Below are 23,648 nucleotides of genomic sequence, written 5' to 3'. Positions count from 1 at the left end.
AGCAGGTCAAAATCAGACCTTCATGTCTGACCATAACCGGGGGAATGGAATATTTTTGAAAAAAAAAAAAAAAAACCACTTAGGAATGGTGCTTGCATAGTGCGTATTTGAAGTGCTAAATCACTAAATATTCATGTTAGATGAGCCTCAAAAGAGATCTGGAAAGGATTCTCCTGCAGTCTTTGCATAGCTGTTTTTTCCCTTTTTCTTGGTAAAAGAACCTCACCCCCCAAAAGAGGCATAGAACAAGATTTAACAAAACTTCTTACCAGTGAAGAAGAAATACAGTGCAGAAATAAATCTCTAAACAGTACAGACCTTCAGATTTTTATTGTCTAGTACATTTACTTGTCCTCGGGTTTATTGAAGCAGTATGTCAGACAGCACTTGCCACAATAGTGTCTGTCAAAGTGGCTAGCCATGAAGACTCCTGCTCCACACTCCTCAGAAGGGCACTCTCGGCGCAGACGACTGATCTTGCCATTCTCATCCACCTGTCAAGGGCAAGAGGCAACATCTCATACATGCCACCTTTTAACACAAATTATTTTCAAGTGCTTTTCTTGACAAAGCAGCTTTTGGGATTGCTTTCAGAAATCTGACACAAAGTTCTGAAGTGCTTGACTGCAACAAACTTCTGTTTTATTTAACAGATGGGGTATTTGCAAACAGAAAGACTCTAAATATGCTGGCTGACATTCAGACTAGTTACAGGCTTTAACTAGTCCCTTCCTGGTGAGAGCAAAGCATGCATCAAGCTTCATCTAGTTAGTTCTACATACCTTGTAGTACTTGAGCACTGCAAGTTTAACCTTCTTCCTCTTATGCTTGTTCTTCTTGGGAGTTGTGTAAGACTTCTTCTTTCTTTTCTTAGCACCACCACGAAGTCTCAACACAAGGTGAAGGGTTGATTCCTATTTGTAAAGTAAGAAAATTTGAATACAATTTGAAAAACTCCAAATGCTTTCACAAGCCAAGAGTAGTATTTAAGCAGGCCTTTTCTTTTATCTACAGCAAATAGCAGAATTGCAACCTCCAGCCAACCAGGAAAACTCTTAAAGGATTTTTCACTCCTTATTCTGCAAATGAGCAGGCACCAGAGCATTGTGTGCTGTCACATCCCAAAGCCTTAAAGGTTCAAATACTATTAAAAATACTGTGATTGTATTCCTCAGTTTTAACTAAAATTGCAGAATACAGTTTCATGATGTGACTAAGCCAATCTATCACTGATTTGTTACTCTAAAGATAATCTTGTCTTCTGTTTTCTAGTGGCATTGCTGCTTGTCTGACAGAAGTCAGCAGCGGTTTCCACATTAGCCCCCTAAAATCACTCACTAGAAAGTGCCAACTTACAGAGCTGACAAAAGAGAAGCAATGAAGCAGCTCTCAGAAATGTTTCTTTCTGATCTGAAGATACGACCTCCACTGCAGCGACTGCCAAATCTAGTCTTAGCATCAGTACTTTCCGAGCTAGAAGTGCTACCCCCCCGTCAATTCATTTTGATATATTTGAAGCACTTTTTAGGCTCACAATGTACAGCCAGTCTGCTCCTACAGCACCAGGTGGTACCATGCTCCTCTCAGCATTTCCTACTCACTTTCTGAATATTGTAGTCCGACAGCGTGCGTCCATCCTCCAACTGCTTACCAGCAAAAATCAGTCGCTGCTGATCAGGAGGAATCCCTGATAGTGGCAGAAAGGAGGAACACGTGAGGAATATGAACCGCGACCCACCCTTAACTGAGAAGAAAGCAAAACGTGCATCTCGACCTTACCTTCCTTATCCTGGATCTTAGCTTTGACATTTTCTATGGTATCGGAAGGCTCAACCTGTTACGAAACAAAGCAGCAGGGGGTGTAAATTAAGTTTATATTCACGCGTTACCATGCAATTAGCGCGGGGCTGCAGGGGAAGCAGGAGCCATTTCGGGCACGCCGCCGGCCCTGCCGCGGCCATTTAGCCCTCCGCAGCTCCAGCGCGGCCTCCGCCGTGCAGCCAGGCCTTTCGCTCCGCCCGTTCCCCGTCCAGCGCCGGGCACCGGCTCCCCTGAGGCACAGCCCGGCCCGGCCCGGCAAGGCGGCGAGGGGCAGCGCGGAGGCCGGGACGCGGCGAGCCGCGGTCGGCCCGGAGCCGGGGCGGTGCTGCAGGGCGCAGCCTCACCTCGAGGGTGATGGTTTTCCCCGTGAGGGTCTTCACGAAGATCTGCATGGCGAGCCCGGCCGCGCTGCGCGGCTCCCCGACCTGCTCGCGGAATGGCGGCGCCCCGAAAGAGCGCCGCGCCGCCCCGCACGGGGTTTCCACCCGCGCCGCAGGAAGGGCGGGCGGTGCGGCGGGACTACGGCTCCCGGCGTGCCTCGCCGCCGCCAGCCGCGCTGCGGCCTGCTGGGAGCTGTAGTCTCACCCCCACACGCGAAGTGCGCCATGGGAGTCGTAGGCGGGAGGCGGGACTGCAAGGGGAGGGGAACTGCAGCCCCCATGATGCACCGCGGCTCCTCTCGCGCTGTGGGCGCCAACGGCCCGTGGCGGCCGCTGGGAGGCTGAGGGGCGGTGCGAGCCCCGAGCTCTCCTCACGGGGGCGCCGTGCACAGTCACACAGGGCCGGCGCTTTAGGGACCGCCTTCCCCCCCCCCCCCTTTTTTTTTCCTTTTTTTTTTTTTCTTTTTTTTCTTTTTTTTCTTTCCTTTTTCTGTTTTTCCTTCCCCCCCAGGTAGCCGTGTAGCTGTGTTTCCACAAGGCGCTGCAGCGCGAAGTCCCAGAATTCTGGGCCCTCATCTCCTTCTAGTCCCGTGAAGGCAATTTAAACGCCTACAAATCCTGCCTGCATTTGGGCAAATATCCTTAGAATTAGAAAAGTCTTCGGTAAGTTGGGTACGGAACAGTCCTGAGAGTCACACTAATTTGGAAACCCCTGGTGCAATTTTAACAATTTCAGCTTTTCTTCCAGGCTTTGATCTGAAGCACATGTTAAATAAAGCAGGAGAGAGGTTTAGATTCTCTGTCAGAACGGTGCCAGGTTGCTATGCTAAGCCATGGAGGGGGAGCAGAGAAACCCTCCCTTCCTTTTGGAGAAGGACAGGAGGTTTCTGGAGAGCATACGAGGAAACATGCTGACAGAAACTGAAAAAGTGGGCTGTGCTGAGCAAGGGCCCTCTGAGGAACGCTACATTATATACCGTAATGCATTTGACAAGGTAACATATTTCTCAGGTAAATGAGCAAGGCTAAAAGAGCTCACACTAAGAGTGTTTTGCTGCTGCTTTGTTTTCTGAGGAAGAATACATAAACAGACCAAATGTGAACTGTAGTTATTGTTACACGGATCAAAGGTTGGTGCATTTTTATCCATTTCTTTTATGCCCACTTTGTACACTACAGTCAAATAGAAGCCATTATGATGAATTCATAGTACCAGAAGTTATAGGGTTAATGCTTGATAACCCCTTTTATTAACTTTTTTTATTATTATTATTTTTTCAAATTTGAAATTATAAAACGTTATAAAGCTGCCTGAAAAGAGGAGAAAAACCACTTAACTACAAAGACCCATGACATTTACTCCATATGCCCTGTATGAACATCAAGTGCTCTTCAGTTAGGCTGAAAAGTTGTTGCTGAAGCTTCTGAAGGACTCCTGCCTGCCTGATTCCATCTGCCTTTTTCAGATTCTGACTGAAATGGAAGATGCTGTGAATAAATAAATAAAACGCTCTTGCACACCTAGCTTTCTGGATAAGTAGGAATGAAGGTTACTCTGTCTACTTTTACATCTTCACTTATTTTAACATACTAATGTGTGGCCCCTGTACCGTTGGTTTTCCAAGCCTGTTTTTGAAGCTCTTTTTTATTACGTTAGAGTGGTGGCGTACAGCTTGATCTAAGAAGTACTGATTTGTCTAGCCATTTTCTTTTAAAGCTATCGTGTATTAGAAAGTTCCAGAAAGATTTTTGTTGTTGATTCTCTTCCCACAAATAATGCATCCAAAAACACATTCACAGATAATAGAGTATGTTAGTGCACACAAGCACATCCTGACTTCAGTCAGACAGGAATATGAGGCATTTATTACCAGAATTAAGAAAGGCCAAAGGAATGTGTTTTTTCTTTGTGAGAGATTAAAAGCTCTGGAATCTGAGTCCACAGTTCTGTTATACTATAGGAAAAGAGCAAAGGAGCTTGAAGACAAGTAAGCACTCTCATGATGTTTAGAACAAAACATGTTGTATTAATTAGGACGTAAATAAATTAAGTGTAGTTGACTTCTCACACTTTTTTATGTTTTAATTGTTGGTTGTTTTGTTTGTTTTGTATGGAAGTTCCCAGTGATTGTATAAAACCTTGCTAAAAGGTGCCGTTAGCTTTCTGTTCTTCAGATCTGGTGCTGATTCTTGCACAGTTAAAGCTGAGGTGAAATCAGCAAAGGTTTTTCTTGCATAGGATCAGGCCTGGGAGTTACACACACATCTGTCTCACAACTTATAAGAACAATATAACCTAACAGTGAACAGTCATTGCTCAAATGCATTGTCTGACGCTGAGAAATACAGAAAAGAAAGTGAATTGCTAACTTTTGCCCAGTTTACAGTCTTAAAATAGGCAGGTACTGTATAGCTGCATTTATCTAGTAGAATTCTGCAAAGAGCCAATTACCTTGCTATGTGCAGTCTGAAATAGAATATGGCAAACGGGGGGGGGGGGGGGGGGGGGGGGGGGGGGGGGTAGAAAACAGCAAAACAGTGACCAGGTAACAGTTCCTGTTTTGTTTGTTTGGGGTTTCTGTTTGTTTGTTTTCCCAGAATAAAAGCTATTGAGAAGAATTCTGCTAAAATTAAAAATGAAATATTAAAAATTCAACATATAGGAAAGGTGCACTCTGAAACCTTTGGTTACACAAGAGAAAACAGTACATCCTGCTAAGCCCATCCCACGTAAATCCAAGGTTCTGCTATTGTGAGCATTTCTTCTACATTATGTATGTTTTTAAGTAATAATGATTACCAAATAAAAAGGCAAGCCACCCAGAATACTGCAGTTTATCAGTGAGATGCAAAATCAGCCTGTGTTCCTGTCATCAGATGGCTTTACTATTTTTGCACAGAAAAGAGGGAGTGAAAAAGCCTGTCTTTACCACCAGTTCAGCCTCTCACTTACTTGGGATGACAAGCAGGAGTTGAGGACTTATGAGGGCTAAATCTGCCCCAGGGCAGGCATAGAGAGAGTTGGTTGTGCTTGCTGGATCTGCGGCAGCTGATTGTTCTCGTCTTTCATGCAAGCCAGGGCATTCCTTAAAGCTCCAACTTAAACCCATCTGCAGCGGATCTCGTTGGCATCTGCAGGAATGAGGACTCACCAAAGCACAGGGATGTAACTGGCCCCATCTCACGCCAACTGAAACGTGCCCCTGGGTTGCTTTATGGTGTTTTATAGGCACCTTTTCATAGGTGGTTGTGGCAGCAGCAATTTGGCTACTGAATAGGTCCTCTGAGGACCAGAAGGTGGCAAATCTGATGCGTGTTGGAAGTAAGGATGTAAGAGATTCAGAGATTTACAGATCTGCAAGATTAAACTCCAAACAGTAATAAGAGATCTAATAACAAGAGATCCAATAACAAGATGCAGCGAAAGTGGATGTGCGTCTAAATACAGCTTGTTTGTGAAGAGTGAACATTACCTTTACTTGGGGAAGTCCTTCCATTTTTTTTGCACATCCATTTTTTGAAGGGAGGTACAAGAATGTGGGTGGGGTGACATGACACAACACTGATTTTTCAAAAGGTTTCAGGCAAATCTTTGAAGTAAGTCAGGCAGCGTAAGAAGCAAAGTTTTTCCTTGTTTGAATATTGTTTAAAAGACAGGAAATGGACAGTAGAAGCAAAAGTATCATATTTCCTGATGGTGCTGAGGTATTCAGGATGGCAAGGATGTGAGCCAAGTGTGAATTGCAACAGGTGTACCATATGAGACTGAGCATCACATCTGAATTCCATGGCAGACAAAAACAAAACAAAACAAAACAAAAAGTGAGTGTAAGGAATTACTTAGAGGAGAAGCAGAGAACAAAATAGAGTGTATAATCAAACCTCTGTATCTCTTCTGCCTTGTGACTTGAGAGAGTCCAGCAGAATTATTGCTGGAATTCCTCAAACGAAAGACCTGGAAGAGATTTGCAAGAGGGATGCTGAGAGCTCATGAAAGGCATTTTGTTCTCCCACAGGTCTGAGTGTAGAGGAAGCTCTCAGCTTGGATTCTCTTTCTAAACATCTCGCTCAGACAGATGGTTGCTGGAATTGAAAAAAGATGGGGACGGGAAGTACATCCCGCATCAGAAAAAGACGAAGTTAGAACAAGAACTCTTGCGGTTACTGGCCATATGAGATACAGCTGAAGCAAAGAGGGAGAAGCTGAAGCTCAGGTTCACAAGCATCTTCAATACTTCCTTTTGCTATGTTCATTCTGTCACACTGATATTTTTTAAAGTCTCACAGATTAAGCCTCAGTACATGAATCAATTATTAATACAGATACTGCAGATCCTATGGTGAATATTTCTGCATTCATGAAACTCTTCTGATAACAGACCTGTTTCCCTCTTCAACTATCCATAGATACGCTAGAATTTTGTTAGCTGCAAATGCCATTTCTGCCTGTGCAAAATCAGACAAGACTATCACCCTGCCAAATGCCCTCTCTCAGATCACGAAAAATGATGAAAGAGGTGAAATCGTTAAAATAAAATGACAGAACAGTCAAGAATGAGAGTGTGGGAGTAGACAGGCAGCTGTAGTGAACTAAGAGTTTGGTCTTTAAGATAGTATTTACTCCTCTCTTTTCCGGAGAGATATTTCATTTTTGAGAGCACTGGTGGGAAAACTGTCTTTAGAGCTTAACTGATGTGGCAAAAGGTGTGTCTTAAACAATCATCCACTTAAGGAGATTGATTCAATTCTTTAAAAATACATGAAAATATTTTCAGCTTAAATTATATGCCTTCATATAAATGAAATATATATATATATATAGTTTTGTTTTTAAATGCTTTAGCACTTTTAATGCTGATTTGCTTGTTGAGGTAGTACTGTGATCATCCTACACTGCCATATCTTATATTTCAGCTCTTGATGTCCCTAGTAGAGTGGCTGGGGATTCACTTGAATATTTTGAAAGGTAAAAAGAATATTGTTATTGTGCTCTGTATTAGCAGTTTACAACATTGGAGCTGAATACCTGAATACCTGAATGCAGTCCTTAAGTGCTGGCATTTAGACATAGACATTAAATCAAAGGTTTGTCCACTTTCAGAGGCTCTTCTTTGGTTCTTTTTTCTAAAGGCACTGACATTGAAGAGACCAGCTGTTGAGGTGTGTGATTAGCTTACTTCCTTGTGTTGTGAAAACTGACAAGCTAATTTTAAATCTATGGTTTTGTACCTATGGGTGAAAATGTAGGTGTTTTTTTTTTTCAAAATTGAGGGTTTGATGAAATTGAGGGTTTTTCAAAAGTGTCCAGATACCTGAAGGAAATTGGACATTACTGGTCTTTTCTAAAGCATCCAATGCAGCGGTTTACGTCTAGATGCCTAGATCTCATCACTAGATAATCACTTGATTTTAAAAATAGGAATTAGTTCATTATCTCATCTCATACAGCCTGCAGTGTAAGTGTAAAACAGAAGTAACTAACTTCTGTTTCTGGCAATTGATTAATTTTCTTAGTCCCTCCCAAATCACAATCTTTTACAAGCCTTATATTAAAATACAGTTGATTTCTCTTTACAATTGCCCAGATAACTCCCTCTTAGATTTCTCAATTTTCATTATGGCACTATCAAAAGTGCTAGGTAGTGAGGCAGAAGAAGCGTAACTGGATGTGCAGGGAACAAAAATTGCTGCTTCATACTAGAAAACGTGATAAAGTTGTACTAGGCTAATATATATATATATATTAAGCTGTGTATTCTTAAAGTTTAGGATTCTTGACTGGATTGCTATTCACTAGCTAGCCATTTTGTGTATGTGTATTTATTTAGTGTTTTCATAGCATATACTCTGTATTTTTTCTTTACTGGTTTCAGTGAATTATTTTCAAGTGGTCAGTATGATGCTGCAGCAACTTGTGCAACAAACTCTCCTGGAGGAATTCTCTGTAATGAAGAGGCTCTAAAGAATCTTAAATGTAAGAACTTGGTAATTGGATCCATTCTTACTGGACCTTAGTTGATGTCAAGCTAGTTGTTTTAGTGCTTAGGATCTTGGGATTTATCAAACAAGATTTTTTTGTGGGGGTTTGGGGCTTACATTTAAAATGCCAAATTGAATACAAAAAAGTTGTAAGGCTTTTACTTTCTCCTTTGTTTTATGTTAAGCACATGCCCTGAGAGGCAGGAAAGGAGTTAGCTAGCTTACAACACTTGTTGTTTTGTTTTTGTTTTTACTGTTGGAGCAGCACTGGGGCAAGCAGTGGGTTAGAGAAAAGAATGGAACATAAGCAGTTATGTAAGCTTTTCAAAAGTGTGGCTGGTGAAATTACAACTAGCCAATAGACTTCATTATGTTACAGGCAAGGCCTTTTCCATCACTCTCGGGCTCAGGGTCTGCAGAAGTATAAATTCCTGTTACCATGGTCTTAAGGTCTAGTGTAAAGCTGTTCCTAAAGCTGTGCTGAATTTGTTTCTACTGAGAGGTGACATGTAGAAGACAAGAACAAAAGTCCACCTGCTAGTTTGACTGTTATGTGTGTTAACTACTTAAGCCTAGCCTTTTGAGCTGTAAAGCAATATTCCAGTTAGCTGCATTAAAAATAGTTTCTGAAATCTAAGATATGTAAAAACTATTGCTGATTTTAAATATCCCAGGTAAATGAAAAATAGTCTATATAATTTTGTCTTTGTCTCAATGTTTTGGCTTGTATTTGGAAATGCAAAATTCAGTTGTATTGGTGGTATCAGAAATCGGAGCAGCTGAATATTTTGTTCTTCATCTGGAAGGAATCATAGAAGCGTGGTCGAACTTTACAAGATTAGCATTTTTGTGTGTGTGTGTGTGCATATTTTTATTGGCTTTCATTCAATTTTAAAGGTAATAACCGAGAGAACTGTGATAAGCTAGTATGTGGAATCTGAATTACAAATTTACTAAACCAGTCTTAGCAGAAGGTCTTATATTCCAAAAGCAGTAAGAAGGCATTTACAATGTTATTTCATGCATTTTCACCTGAAAAAGTATATGGCTTAAATACCCAAAAATCTCTCCCTGTGAGATTTACCATCACTTGTCAATGGTAAAATGCTGTCATGATTCCTGTGCCTTCAGTTCTGAGCAACCTTCATTTTGAGCGATTAATGAAGCATTGCATATGACACAACCTCAGAAAAGATTTGCTAAGAATTGTGTCAGAGGCCTTTGGTGTGTGTCAGCAAAGACTAAAACTTAGGAAGTCTTAAAGAGTGAAAGTTACTTTTCTCTTTGTACTTTTCTGGGTGAGTTTTGTTTTCAAACCTTTAGTTCTTAGCTGTCTTGAAGGAATAAATCCGCATTTGTATTTTGACACTCTCATAAACACAAGTACTGCATCTGGACACCTTCCAAATTTACCTGTAACTCTGGAAGCAATTAAATGTGCATTGTCTGAAAAGCAATTAAACGTGGTAAACCATCAGGTTACACGGCAAAGGTGTGTGGTTCTTCTGCACTGAGGTCCATGAGGCTTTCCTTTTCTTCAAACTAAACCTTTTGAAACAAAACACAACCAAAACACATTAATGCGTGTCCTTTTTGATTCTGCTATTAAACTCACTGTTAAATCTTAAATTCACTATGAGCATAGATCAAATAAGCGTTATCAACAGCAAGTTCTGAAGAACACATTTTGGTTTCTTTACTGTCAACCTTTCTTGCAGTACTGCAGATTCCAGTTTTGTTTGGGACTCTTATGCTGTAGTTAAAAACTATACAGATGCAAAGTTTTCACACTGTACTGTGGGTTAAGAAAACTGTAATTACTGAAAGACGGGTTTCTTTCATTCTACTCTTGATGCCAGAAATGCGAGCATTTCCCTTTCTCTGAAAGCAGCCTTGAATCTCCCGTGTCCGGGAAGAATGTAAGAATGTTCCTCCCAGCTGCCGCAGACTGGAATTGCAGTAATCTCTAAAAGACACGTCCCGTTGGTTGCTATTGCTTTCTGTGGCAGTTGAGACATTAAGAAAGAGAAGGAAGAGGCTACTTTTTAAAATGTAGAGAATTAAGGCTGCGAGAGAGGCAGAAAGAAAAAGGGGTATAGTTTAATAGTTATACATGCAGAAATATGCCCATCTATACAATCCACTTATGCTGGAGCTCATTTTGAAATATTCCAAAGTTACAAAGCATATTAGGAATGATGGCCTGTTTTACTGCCTTGTCTTCTTCAGGGTAACCTTTTCTGAGGCAGCGGGAGACGTTAATTACGATTATGGGAAAGAGGAGCCAAACAACATGATGGAATGCCTGGCTTGGGCTCAGGCTGCATATGGCCATTCTGGTGCATACAAAAAAAGTTGCATTGTGCCTCTGTAAACAGGGCCGAATTGCTGGAGCAGTGGATTATATTCAGCAAGTGGAGCACTTTTCTTTAGGTAAATAATAAGGAGCTTGTATTGTCTTTCATGATTGTTTATTTATTTCAGGTTTAATGATGATGCTTTGGACCACATTTATACAGAAGGAATTTGAAGTGAATCAAAACATCTGAACTTGTCATCATGTTTAAGTAGACCTTAAGAACTCTGGTTAAAAGCCCCTGTATGCTTTATCATAATATCAATGCGTGATCTTCTGAAATAAGGAATTTCTTTTTGTACACTGGTTTGAAAATCACCAGAGGGATTTCCCAAAACCCCAGCAGGAGGCTTGCAGGAAATCTCAGAGATTTAGCCCTCTGGTGGATCATGAGTTTATTAATCAAACAATGAAAGGAAAGAAGGGTGTCCTATGTTCTTTCTTAGGTTCCTTTGCACTTAGCTGACTTCTGGCTGTGTCATTTTTTCTTCTATATGTATTTTTCCTTAGAATGTTGTTGCTCAGTTAAGTTACAGTTTTTCATTATTTTTCATTATTTTTTTTTTCTTATTTTATTCCCTGACCATATTCCAAATCATTTTAAAGGTGGATTTTCAATATTAAGTTCTTTTCTGCTGTGTGCTCATTTTCTCATTCTCTGAGATTTCTAAAATAATTACAGATTTATTCTTTTCTTCCAAGTAAATGAAGGTTAGTTTTTAATCACATACTAGCTTTTCCACAGTGTTTAGGAAAATCATTGTGTTCTTTTATAGTGAGGAAGGGGAGAGGTGACCATGTACAAATATATAATGATCTTGGTGTTTGATTTTCAGATGATTACTTCCTCTTATTGGAAAACTGCCCTAGCACTGCATTAATTCTCTGTCTCAGTCAACAGTGGATTAGAAAACCACAATTTTCATCTATGGGGGCTACAATTCTGTCTTATCTCAGCTGAACACAAAAAGCATGGCTTTCAGCTTTTGGAGGAAATGAACAATAAAAGTAAGCACGGCAAAATTTGAATAACAAACTTTCAAACTTGACATTTTAATTCAACTCCAGTTTCAGCCTATAATTACTTTGGATTCAGTGCTCCTTTTTTATAATGGAAACTAAAAAGCTTTTCCTTCACAGCAAGCTGAACTGTGCATTCTTGCATCTTCTGAAGCTCCCACAGGTGTCATCAGATTTCACAGCCCATCCTGCTTGCTTTCAAACACACAGGTTCAGTCTTTGCTGTTGTATGGAGCACCCCTTGGGGCAACCCAACTACTGAAATAATTGTGCAGGCACTTTGCTTGCTTCTAGCAGAGACTCTGTAGGCTGCCTCTTGGACAACCAGTAACTTATTTACTGCTTAGGACATAAAGAAGAAATAACCAAAGTCCTACTTTGATGTAAGATTTCTAAGTGCCCAGAGCGTTTACAATGCCAGGTGCAGAAACTCTTCAGGCAACGTGAGCTCAAGCCAAGGGCTGACAGCTGCAACAAACCACATGGGCAGCATGTGCTGCAGAGTCTGCAGGAAAAGGAATGCTTATTTGCCTAGACTTAGCCAAGAAAAGTGCTTAAATTTAAAGATAATGTTTCTGCAAAGTAGGTTATCTCCATTCAGGAATGGTTATTTCCGTCTGTTGTATATATTGTATCTTGCCCTGAACTGCTCTTAACTTTAGTGTCTGCCACTTCTCTGTCATTCTATTGCTCTTCTGGATTTCAGAAATGATTTTGAGTTTAATTCTTTTCAATTAAAGACTGCTTTTTCTTATAAGTCTTGAATTTGATCAGCTGTTCTTTCCTCAGTCATAGGATTTATATCCGTCTGAAAAAACTGATCCATCTGATTTGTGCAGTATCTGTAATATGATTAATACAAAGCTTATTGAGGCAAATGCAGGGTCTTTATATGTGGTGGTTTTTTTTTATTATTATTATTTTTTTTTTTCTTTTTTAATTTCCCTTAGATGCTTTGGAACAGATTATTCTAAGTGACACTCTCAGCACCTTGGGAGACTTTGGAATAAGGTAGCAGTTACCTGTGCAGAAAGTATGCATGAAAAGTTATCTCCGAAAATTGTGTCAGTCCTCACCTCACAGGATGGAGTGTTTGAAAATTCACGTCTTGAAGATGAAAAAGACACAAGGATAATGGAATAGGTTTTCTGGTAGTTTTCCTGTGTAACAACAGAGGGAGCTCTTACAGCAGTCAAGCGAAGAGTCCATTTAGCTCTTAGTATGAATTACAGTAAACAGTAAGCATGCAGAAAACAGTGCTGAGAATTATTTTACCAGCAAGTATCAGTTGTTCGTCGCTCTTAATGTGTCTGTGTGAGAATGTGTTCATGGCAGTGTTTTGTTTGACTGGAGATGTATCCTTAATGTAGAAGAAAGTTGGCATATGACTCTAGAGTGCTGTAATGTAGTAATGATACACATTTCTTTTATCCAACCTGTTCTCAGCTTCAGTACATCACGTCTGTCTTTTAGCATACTGCTGGAGGGAGATACTGCATGAGGTTTGGAATCAGTGTGGGTAAGGGAAACTGGTGTTCATGGATCATAGTTCTGAGGGCACTGTACCATTGGGCATTGTGCAAGGTAGACACACCCTAATGCCTTTTTTTTTTTTTTTTTTTTTTAATTTTTTCATTTATTTTTATTTTTTTCTTGTAGGCCAGAAAGGTCACCATCACTAGAGTCATAGCGTTATCCTGATAATCTAACAAATCCTGTCAAAATGCAACGGGTGCTTACCCAGAACAAAGTTAGGTTTCAGTTATGCACATCCAACTGCTTCTTGGATTCCTGTGGGAATTAAGTGACCATATTGCAATGTAAGAGCCAGTACTGGAAGTCTTACTTAGCTTGGATCGATTATTAAGAGCTGGGTGATTCAGCCTTAGAAAAAGGAAGATGTCCAACTATAGTCTTATGCTGGGTGCGTGTTGGCAGAGCCTGTTTTTAGCTCTCAGCCCACAACCAGTATAAACAGGAAGAATGCTGAATGTCATCTATTGCTGTCACTGTGCTGCATGTTCCCAAATAACAGATATCTCCATAATTAAGATAGATATGACTACTTTTATTTATTATTTATTTATTTTTAATTTTCAATGCATTTTTGCATTTTTAAAAGTTAATAGGAAATATTTGTTATATGGGTGAATCTGAAGAGTTAGGATTCACGAGATAACTTTCTTTAAAAGAAGAAAAATATGTCTGCAGATTGGATGTGAACCAAGAACAGAGAGGGGTATCCAATTTCCATTTTTAACATTTAGAATAATGACTTATAAATATAACCCTTAAATTAAATACATACCCCTTAAATTAAATACATAAATATATTGATATTTTCTGAAATAAATTAGTGTCAAACATATATACACACACACATATATAAAAATATATAAAATATATATATAGCAATTCCTGGCACTTAATAATGTGTCTCTGTTTCTTAGACTGTTGAACCAGCTAACTGGGAGTAACTGACTTTACTTTCTCTCAATTGCTTGAAATAGATCATCGTAGTACTTAATATTTATTGAGATGAGTTTATGGGGAGAAGTCAATAATCAAGTAGGTTAGCGTTCCATGTGCATGTAGTTGGTGGGCTCTACATGGTATGTTGGCTCCTCTTGTGACCTGTTAGACCTGCGATCCATTGAGGGGTGTCTCAGCCATAAGTAAATGAGAAGGGCAGTGGTCCTCATTGGAGCAAAGGTTTTCTTTGCTATTGTATGAATTCTGTTTTTATCATTCTTGCAAGCTTTTTTTCTTATGCAGTAGCTTTTCCAGTGCTCCTCTGAGTTAACTTCTGCTTGTGTTTCTTCATCATGTTCATCAAAATCACCAGTAAGCCTACGGTGTTTTACAAGGTGAAACTTGTAAATTCTGTGGTCAAGAGTGTACTGGGTCTGGCGACAAAAAAGTTAGTGACACTAATTTTCTACTAAACAGTTCTGAGAAGGTTCATTAGGATATAATAATACCCAGTGGATGCTGACTTTTATTTTTTACTACTACTGGTGCCCATAGACTGTTACTGAGTTATGCAAATATATGCAAGTGTAAGCTAGGAGCATTTTCTATCTGTCTAGGGTAGTTTTGAAAACTACCACAGTGAGTAAAGTTTAATATTTATGCAGTTTTGGTTGTTCCTACACTGAATTTTAAACACTGGTTGCTCAAACACATAAGGTATTGTTGCTTTGTTTGCGCAAAGCAGTGGTAGTTTTTGACCTTGAAGATGTGCAATTTAACAGAAGCCGCATTCTTACGTATGGATTTGAATAGTTAATTTTATATTTTTAAGTTGATTTTAAAAGTCCAGAAGCTCAGCTCTCTAGACTAAAAGAAAAAAGAAAAAAGAAAAAAAAAAAAAAAAAAAAAAGTTCTCCTATACCATTATTTTGGCAACGTTTTCAAGAGACTTTTAGAGTCTTTTTCCTATATGTAGTATGAATTGCCTGCAGGTACTAGTTTGCATTCAAAAATGATCATGTTTGCAGATCATGTTTGCACTGTGAAAAACCTTGCTCTTATCTTTGTAATCAGTTTTAGAGGAATCTAGTATCTGGAGCCTGAACTTCCTGAGATCTAACATTCACATATTTCATTCTCTGAGAATATAGCTTTAATTCATTTTTTAACAAATGGTTTAGTTTCTGGGTGTCTTGGATACTTTTAATTATTTTTAAGCTGGGGACACTCGCACACAGACACAAATTAGTAGCATTTATTTATAGCATATTAAAGAATAAAAAAATAAACTCGGGTCTGAGAATATGTCAGAATGTACATCAGAAAATAAAGCATGCTTAATCCACTAACACATTTAAATCATTTTTCTTTGAGCATCAGCATTTACATCTTTTAGTAAACACTGAGCTGAAGAAAATAGTGAAAGCTGCAGAAACTGGTGGTAGTTTTTTACAGAGTGGTTGAACATTTTGTATCAGGCAAATGGACCAATGCTGTTTTTCTTTGATGTTTTCTCAGAAATTTGGAGCAGGTGTCAGAGGAGTAAGTCTGAAACAGCTCTGTGGGTGGCAGTGGTCCTGAGGCTTTGCTAGTTAACTTGAACTTTTTGAGTATACTTTGCGTTTTTCTTAGGGAAGATATTTTAACACCTTATTTGCAGAGGCACGTGATTTTCTCACCACAGTGACTTGCTGCAACAAATCCTGTGTCTGCAAGAGGAAGAGTGCATCTGTACATCTCTCCTTTAGCACTAAATCTTGGTTTTAGAATAGAAATTGTTAGATATGACCACAGTTACCTTTTTTCATCTGTAAGCCTTTTGTTACGTAAACAGGGTTACGTGGTGCAGAGAGATTTTCATGAGCATGTTTCATATATCCAAAATTGACCACGTTTTTGAGGATCGGTGCTCATTACATGAGAACGACTTTGATCTTCATCTCTAAAACCTAGAAGATTCATGCTTGATTTTGTTTTCAGTGAATTAGCTTTGCTATACTATTGTGGTTTGTGTTTAAGTATAATGAACTTTTTTTTCTTTTATTAATGTTCGCCTGTAGGTAGCCAACTTGAATCCCAAGGATTCATACACTCTGAAGGATTATGTATTTAAATACATTCAAAAAGACTGCCCTGGATACAATGAAGTTGATAAAAAGTCATTGGAATTAATACTTTCTAGGTAAGTTCAGCCTCTAGGGGAAGGAAAATAAGTTTTAGAAACTTTCATCTGGGAAATGAGGAGTGTGTGCTTTCCCAGTAATGAAAGAATTATGACATGGATGTTTTTGCCTTGTAACCTGAAATGTGGGTAATCCTTACAGAAGAGTAAATTCATCTCAGAATACCACCAGCACCAGTCATTTGGAATCTCCTTTAACTTCTAATAAAGATGCTGCATCGGCTTCTCCTTCCCAGGTATTTTGTGGCTTTTAAACATTATTTACAATGTGTTATGATTTAACTGGCTTTTGTATTGGAGTAAAAGCTGCAATGCAAAGCACTAGTATTGTCTTTATGATATGAAAAACTGAAGCACTTATTTCTACTTGGGCAATTACATTTTTTTTAAGATGGTTGCACTGTCAAAGACTTTAAACTTTATGCTCACATAGCTCAAGAGCTGCTATGTTTATAAAAATCTTCAGGAAAAGAACAGTTCCTGAATACATGTTATCTTGTAAATAAGCCTAGATCTCACAGAAGTGATCCATGTAGTGTTTGAATAGTTGAGGCATCAGCCTAGCATGTTGGTGTCAATAGCACGTTGACCTTGCAGGAGCTAAGCTTGCCTGTAGAGGTTGAACTTCTTGGCTACCCATTATTGTTACAGTCGCATACTTTCTGGTTAAATACTTAATAGTTTTGTATTGACACACAACTTGATTACCTTGGTGTGTGGGAAGGTCTTCTAAAAACCATACATACATGGTTTATATATAATATATGTAAATATTTGTTACACAATTGCATGCATTCAAGGTTCTTTGTGATACGGTACTTACAATACATCAAATCCGCATGAACATCCTTGTGCTGGTCTTTAAATATAATGCTCAGAAAAGTCTAGAATTAGGACAAATTACAGTAGTGATCTACTGTCTGAGGGAATGTTTTTCTTCTTCCTGGCATCGTTTAAATACTCGTTATGGTGGAGGGTAAAGGGCAGGTCTGAATGATGGATGAAGACTTGCAAAGCTGTAAGTTTAAAAGCTAAGTGTAAACAAGTTACGTGTTTAGCTGCATCAGTTTCTTGCTTGGCAGTCATTGTTTTAGGTGTGGGATGTGTGTTCAAGATCTGCCTGTTCTGAGATGCTTTTGCCCAGACCGGCAGCAAAACTGAATTCTGCTAATCCATTTTATTTTTCAGAAATGCCTCTTGGATTCTGTCTTCATCGACCCCCTGATGAACAAGAAACTGAGGATCTCTCACCTCACCTCACCAGCTGAGTCCAGCTGTCCCTTGACACCCAACCACCTGCCCCCCGGAAGAAGGCAGCCCCAGCCCTACCACCAGCCGCTGCAGCAGCCGCCCCGCTGCCCCTGCCCACCGCATGCCCGCCTGCCCCCAACCCACCCCGGACCGCCAGCTCCAGCTCCCCCAGCACCCCCGAGGGGCGCAGGACCCAAGATCTGCCCGTAGACAGCATCACCCAAAACAGCAGTAGCATCTTTGAGGACCAGCAAGAAAAATATACCTCTCGGACTCCCTTGGGATCCCCAGCACCCACTGACGGTCTGTTGGAGCATCATACCGTGCTGGCAGGCAAGACGGCACAGTGTTGTACAAAAAATCCAAGAAGAAGGCCAAAAAGCATAAGGAGAAGGACCAAATCAAAAAGCAGGACACTAGGAGTGCAGGTGAAAAGGAGAAGGGCCTTAGAAAAGAAGAAACTGCCAAGCTGAAAAACCCCTCCAGTGTGGAGTCAGGTGAAGGTATCCATACACTGCTTTTCCTAAATATTACATGGGTAACTGTTGTGAAAAGGTGCTGGTGAAAACGGGGGCTGGAAAGGTGAATGGTCTGTTTTCTCCTCTTGCTATATATTAATCCCTTACCATTAACCCAAACTTATGATCATGAATTAGGAAATCATATTTTTTCTCTGCCATTTCATTACATTTTATCTTTTAGTTTTTAAAAAAATAAAACCCCCAAATTAAAACTGATTAAAACTTTTTTAATCAGCAGGTTTTAAAGCCTGCACTCTAATAATATATGAATAGAGAAGCTTGTCACATATATGTATTGCATACTATTTACTGAAATGCGTATTTACTGAAAGTCATGGATCAGAAATAAATGTATTTCATCAGGTGTTACAAGACAAAGTTCATTTGTACTCTACCTTTTGTTGGGTTGTCTAAAACCTACGTAAGCTGGAAAATGGTTTACTAGAATTTTGGTTTGAACAGTGCTGTAAGCTCCTCTCCACTTTAGCCACAGAACCTACTACTTCAGCAAACCAGAAGTCAGGTTTGGCCCTTGCCTATCATGGCCCAAACGAATTTTCAGAGCATTCAGGGTGCCCCTTTGAAGGACTACGCGTGTAGATAAGTGTGCTTTGAGACGGTCTTTTCACATTTACCCTGGACATCCTGCCCAGTGCCCACATGTGGCTTGTAATTGCCTTGAAAATAATTCATGCTTGACTTTACAGACACGTGAACGTCTTTCTCCAGATACCAGTAACATAATTCTGAATGGCTAGGCAAGTAAGGACCCATATTAACCTTCAAGTTGATGCTTATGTTGAAGCTTTCAGATGGGTCTAGCCATTTAAACAAATAATGCTTGAGCTTTTGGAAGTGAAATGCTCACAGCCAAATTGTTCACAGAAATAGTACTTTATATGCTGAGGTTATTAATATTACTGTTTGCATTTTTCTCAGATTTTATTCTTATTTCTATGCTATTTTTTACCACACTTCCTGCTTATACCCTATGATAATTTTAATATTAAAACTAATCCAGTAGAACACATGTAAGTCTTCTTTTCCTGTGACTTTGCTCAGGTAGCTTACAGCTTGGTAAAAATGGCTGAGCTTTGGCAGAAATACTGTGCTTAAACAGCAGTGATGTAAGAGAAATTACCATAAAGGACTGTATGTTTTTTAAGCTTCCCAACAAACCCCAAATGAAAAGAAGGCAGATTACAAAGATACTGAACCTTTCTTCCTGTTCCAGATATTTTTCTTATTTGTCAAAAAGACAAATGTGTCTTGAAACATTTCTTTAAAAAGAATAACTGGAGGTTGAATGTACTATGTTTTCACAATGCCGTCTAAAAGAGTGAAAGAGCAATTTACAAGTGCAAATAACTTTCAACCCCGGTATTACCATGTTAATTGATGAGCAAGTCTTTCTTGCAGGTTATTGAAGCCTGAATGCCAGTAACCCATATACAATGCTCTTGAGTTTCCTGTCTAGAAGAGTGCTGAAATTGAATCCAACTTTGGATATCCAAAATGGGTAGGGAAGGAGGGACAAAAATGTGGCACGAAAAGAACTTCAGCTTTCTGCTCTCTTTATTGCCATCCTCAGCAGCCTGGATGTTGGTATATATCAAACTCTGTTCTACTATGCGACTACATCTGTTGCTGCCTAATTTGAATTGCTGTGCAGATGCCACATCATGTCTTGAAATACGAAAAGTTGGCCTCTGAGTAATAGTTTGGTCATGCAGACCCTGTGGAATAAAGTAGCCATGACCTTTTTGTAAACTCCGGTGCTGCCTACTGTGGAGAAGGACGTGTGAGCACTGTTATTAACACATAGAGTTTATTGCCAGTAATTTACTGCGAGAATAAAACTGTAAAGGATTATTTCCCCAGTCCGTCAGGTTGGTGCTGTTTAGCTCTATTAAAAAGCTGTTTATCATGAGCATTAAAATTCTGCTTTTCCACAGGAGTTAAAGAAAATTTCACTGCCTCCACAGGTCCTCCTTCATTGACAAGTGAACTACCAGCCTATTCCATGTGAGTAAAATAATAATAAAGAGTCATACCACTTACAGATGATTTCTCTACTACTTCAGTAAAAACTCTAGTTTAGCTACAAAACTGAAAAATTACCAGAATGTAATTTTATAGTAATAACAAATTCCTTTAAAATGACAATTTCCTCTAAAGGAACACGCAATTACTCTAAAATTACATTTTGATTTAAGTCAGCCACTTGCCCTATTAGAATACCTGTAAGTTTTGAAATCTAATGCTGTCCCTTAATTGTTTTGAGGGGGAAGAAGTATTAAGAACAATTTTTAATATGCTTTAGTAGATTAAAAAAATAACAATAATTTCACTCTTCCTGAAGACCAAAATGAAAAGGCATATGAACATGTGCTGCTTTCTGTTTAGGGGTGAGGCAATACAGAAGGAAGTTTGAATGCTAAATTACTCATTACATGAATTTTGATCATCTTTCCTGTGTTTTCACTACTTAGTACATCTAAAGTATGTCTAAGTCAGGAAGGTGGGGAGGGAAAATTAGCAAATTTAAAGTCCAGCATTGCAAAGTAAATTGTATACACACACCAACAAATGCAAACTAGCAGAATTAACTATCAAAGTTATTTCTAAAGCTTTCATGTAAATGACCACTGATTAATTGCAAGCTACAGCAAAATATCCAATTTCACCACAAAATTGTAAAACAGGGGCCTAGAGATTGTCAAGAAACCTCCATTCAAATTTAAATTCTAGCTTCTGGCCCTGTGGAGCCCGTGAGGGTAGGTGTTTGTCTTGGCCACAGTGACTAGGAATTAGTTGAGTTTAAAATTTTTGATAAAAGCAGAAAAAGGTCAGCAGAGTTGCCAGCCTGGACTATAGGAGTGCAAACTTTAAATGACTCAGGGAACTAATCAGCAGTATCCCTGGAAATCAGCTCTAGAGGGTTTAGGGATACATCAGAGCTGGTTGCTTTTGAAGAACCACCTTTTAAAAGCGTAGGTGCAGGCAATCCCAGTGTGTGGCAAGTCAAATAAGTGGGGCAGAAAACCAGTCAGGCTGAAATATGGAGCTCCTTGAACTAGGGCAGAAAAAAAAATACATGCCCTCTGTAAGCAAAGTCGTGCTTCACAGGGAGAGTGGGGAGCAGCAGCTCACATCTGCAGGGAGAAAACAAGAAAAGCCAAATCTTGAACTGACACTTGCCATTCAGTTAGTCCTGAAGTGGTCAGGCAGTGGGACTTGATGAATTCTGTTCTGAGTTCTGTTCTGTTCTATCCAAACACATCCAGTCACATCATTACACCAGTCCTGAGTCTGCTGATCATTCTCTGTTATTGCCAGGCACAGCAGGACAGGTGTGAGCCTTAGGTTTGCTCCAGTCCTTTGTTGTTGTCTCCCTGAGACCTTGCTCTTTTCTGGAATTGAAGTTTCTCAAAACAGCACTTCTGGTGTTTTGTCATGTAATCAGCTTGTTGCTCCTCGTACATCCTGCAAAAGTGCCCAGCCCTGTGTTTGCAGCTCCAGGCAGACACAAAGCAATCAGTTCCTAGCTTCTGGGAGAACAGTTAATTCTTTCCTGGCAGAGGAGGTAAAGAAAGGCAGAGTGCAGCAATTAACCCTTTCCTCACAGTGTCTGTCCGATACTAACTATGAAATGGCTTTGGTGTGCACTTGCACACACTTTTTTTTTTTTTTTTTTTTTTTTTTTCCATTAGAAAATACATAGCTATAGTCTCATATGAGCAACGCCAGAGTTACAAGGATGACTTCAGTGCCAAGTATGATGAATACAGGAATTTGCATGCTCAAATGGAGAATATCACCAGGAGATTCATGAAGCTTGATGCACAAAGGAAACAGCTTTCTCCAGGGTCCAAGGACTATCAGGTAAAGTAGAATAAAACCACACACATTTGTTTCTCTTTTCTCTCATCTCTTCCAAAAGTCCACATTCTCAGCGCAGGCAGATGCTTCACCATAGTAATCCATTAAATTGTATTGACAAGGGTTTAAAAGTTCAGTGTTCAAGAGAGACCAAGTGACTGGTCGTATAGCTGGAGTTACCAGATCGGCTGTGGCTTTGCTAACTGCCCCACAGCGTCCCAGTGACATGCTGCTATACTGATGAGGGAGAAGCACAGAAATATGGAGAAGAGCAGCTATAATCCCTGGGCTTTGCTGACCAGATGTTTTCCATTATTTGAAGAAATGTGTATTTAACTACATGTACATAAAAGGTCCTACAGCGACAAACATATTCAGCTTCTAGGTGGTAGCCCAAACGCTAGTTGAAAATTTCAGCAAAGAAGGGTACTAAAAACAAAGCATTCCAGTTTTTGAGCCTGGGATGACATTATTTGGACGTGCAAATTTCAGCTGTTCAGTACCAGTATTCTTTAATTCTGCGTGTATGCTGATGGTTCTTGGTAGTATCCAGCTACCTTTTATAAGCTTTTTTGACAGATTGCAAATGTATTTATGAGTAGGAGTATTTTAAAATAGTTGGTACTGCTTCGTCAGACAAATGAGAGAAACCTTGCAGAACTCACATATGTGGTCTGACTGTGTGGACTAGCTCTTGACTTTTGTAGCTTCACAAAACCCTGCAAGGAGTTGCATAGCCCTTAACTGAAGACTCCACCCAACTGAGCTGTCTGTGAACGCAGGTATTTTACAGCGGCATGAATGATTTCACAAAGGGAATCTTCAAACACACTCTCTTCTTGTTGCTTATTTACAGGTTTAATTGCAGATCTGGGCTGTTTCCTGGGTTTGTTGGTCTGGTTGGTTTTTTGCAGTACAGGGGAGGGATGGCTCTTGGATAAGAAAATATCTTGAATAAAACTGCATTTTTACTGCTTTACATAGTTGCATTTTCTAATAGCAGTGAAAAGTTCTTCATTATTTTCTTTACTTTTTTTTTTTTTTTTTTTTTTTTTTCTTGAAGATCCTTCACGAGGAAGTCCTGGAAGAGTATTGAAAGATACAATGGGTATGTGTAACACAAGGTCTGTGGGAGTTAGAAATTACTGAGATGGGCTTGAGGCCATTCTTAAGCAAAGGACATGAACTGTTTAACTCAAAAATATTTTCATGCCCTAATTTTCTTTTTATCTTTACAGTCTAGCCCCAACTACCGTGAAGAGAAATATAGATGTCAATATCTACATAACAAGTTGTCTCATATTAAAAGACTTCTAGGTGAATTTGACCAACGGCAAGCAGAGTCATAGCATTAGTCTTCTGCTTGGACAACAACATGTGAATGAACAAAAGCTATTTTATTTAAAATTCCAGATGAGTTGCTCTAAGATTCTAAGAGGCTAGAACTTTTGCATTACAAAAGTTTCGGTATTAGTATACTTGAGTTGACTACTTATGTTATTGTTGATGTTGCTTAATGCATATTTGAAGCTGCTTTTTCTGGTCCCTTGTTTTCTTCAAGACTTATGTTTGTCCATTGAAATCCATCTTATTAGTAGGTGCTGGGATCCCAGCACAACATCTACTATGAAGCTGTGCACATTTTAAGAAAATATTGTAGCAAACTGAAGTACTTTTGAATAAATATAAAGCTATTTTTCTGACCTTTCTTGTTAATGCAAACTCTTTGCCTTAAATGGCAGAAGGTTTAGAAATTTGCACACAAATAAAAAATAATAAAAAAA

General features: G+C 39.4%; 3 protein-coding genes across 6 annotated transcripts; 2 read left to right on the top strand and 1 right to left on the bottom strand.

Moving 5' to 3' along the window:
• Positions 1 to 302: 302 nt before the first annotated feature.
• RPS27A (ribosomal protein S27a) lies at positions 303 to 2,331 on the bottom strand. Its single transcript, XM_035321371.1, has 5 exons — positions 2,166 to 2,331; positions 1,780 to 1,834; positions 1,602 to 1,687; positions 783 to 914; positions 303 to 494 (listed from the first exon to the last, which is right to left on the bottom strand). Exons 1-5 carry the CDS (start codon positions 2,211 to 2,213, stop codon positions 345 to 347), a joined length of 471 nt encoding a protein of 156 aa, XP_035177262.1. The 5' UTR covers positions 2,214 to 2,331; the 3' UTR covers positions 303 to 344.
• Positions 2,332 to 2,667: 336 nt separating this feature from the next.
• On the top strand, positions 2,668 to 11,673 carry CLHC1 (clathrin heavy chain linker domain containing 1). Of its 4 annotated transcripts, XR_004749327.1 has the most exons (8): positions 2,668 to 2,864; positions 2,950 to 3,196; positions 4,002 to 4,189; positions 4,800 to 4,931; positions 7,116 to 7,167; positions 9,504 to 9,672; positions 10,410 to 10,613; positions 11,373 to 11,673. XR_004749327.1 is itself a non-coding variant. In XM_035321369.1 (6 exons), exons 2-5 carry the CDS (start codon positions 3,035 to 3,037, stop codon positions 10,552 to 10,554), a joined length of 528 nt encoding a protein of 175 aa, XP_035177260.1. In that variant the 5' UTR covers positions 2,668 to 2,864; positions 2,950 to 3,034; the 3' UTR covers positions 10,555 to 10,613; positions 11,373 to 11,673. The 4 variants fall into 4 exon arrangements, 1 of the variants encoding a protein (XP_035177260.1); XM_035321369.1 differs by lacking the exons at positions 4,002 to 4,189; positions 4,800 to 4,931; XR_004749329.1 differs by lacking the exons at positions 2,950 to 3,196; positions 4,002 to 4,189; positions 4,800 to 4,931.
• Positions 11,674 to 14,381: 2,708 nt separating this feature from the next.
• Positions 14,382 to 22,969, top strand: LOC118163667 (RNA polymerase II elongation factor ELL2-like). The gene is given in 9 exon segments (XM_035320554.1): positions 14,382 to 14,423; positions 16,089 to 16,210; positions 16,353 to 16,446; positions 17,399 to 17,476; positions 17,479 to 17,782; positions 17,785 to 17,964; positions 19,938 to 20,007; positions 21,696 to 21,867; positions 22,928 to 22,969. Coding segments are annotated over 9 exon segments (1,095 nt in total). The 3' UTR covers positions 22,961 to 22,969.
• Positions 22,970 to 23,648: the final 679 nt, after the last annotated feature.

This window comes from Oxyura jamaicensis, chromosome 3 (assembly GCF_011077185.1).
Source record: "Oxyura jamaicensis isolate SHBP4307 breed ruddy duck chromosome 3, BPBGC_Ojam_1.0, whole genome shotgun sequence".
NCBI lineage: Eukaryota > Metazoa > Chordata > Aves > Anseriformes > Anatidae > Oxyura > Oxyura jamaicensis.
The sequence above is the reverse complement of the archived record's forward strand: the minus strand, read 5'-3'. Positions and strand labels throughout refer to the sequence as shown.

Coding starts and splice junctions, on each gene's coding strand:
- RPS27A (XM_035321371.1), bottom strand. CDS start 2,213: ATGCAGATCTTCGTGAAGACCCTCACGGGGAAAACCATCACCCTCGAG. Junction 1,835..2,165: donor GGAAAACCATCACCCTCGAG/GTGAGGCTGCGC, acceptor GTTTCGTAACAG/GTTGAGCCTTCCGATACCAT. Junction 915..1,601: donor CGGACTACAATATTCAGAAA/GTGAGTAGGAAA, acceptor CTTTACAAATAG/GAATCAACCCTTCACCTTGT.
- CLHC1 (XM_035321369.1), top strand. CDS start 3,035: ATGGAGGGGGAGCAGAGAAACCCTCCCTTCCTTTTGGAGAAGGACAGG. Junction 7,168..9,503: donor TCACTTGAATATTTTGAAAG/GTAAAAAGAATA, acceptor TCAAACCTTTAG/TTCTTAGCTGTCTTGAAGGA. Junction 9,673..10,409: donor CATCAGGTTACACGGCAAAG/GTGTGTGGTTCT, acceptor TGTCTTCTTCAG/GGTAACCTTTTCTGAGGCAG.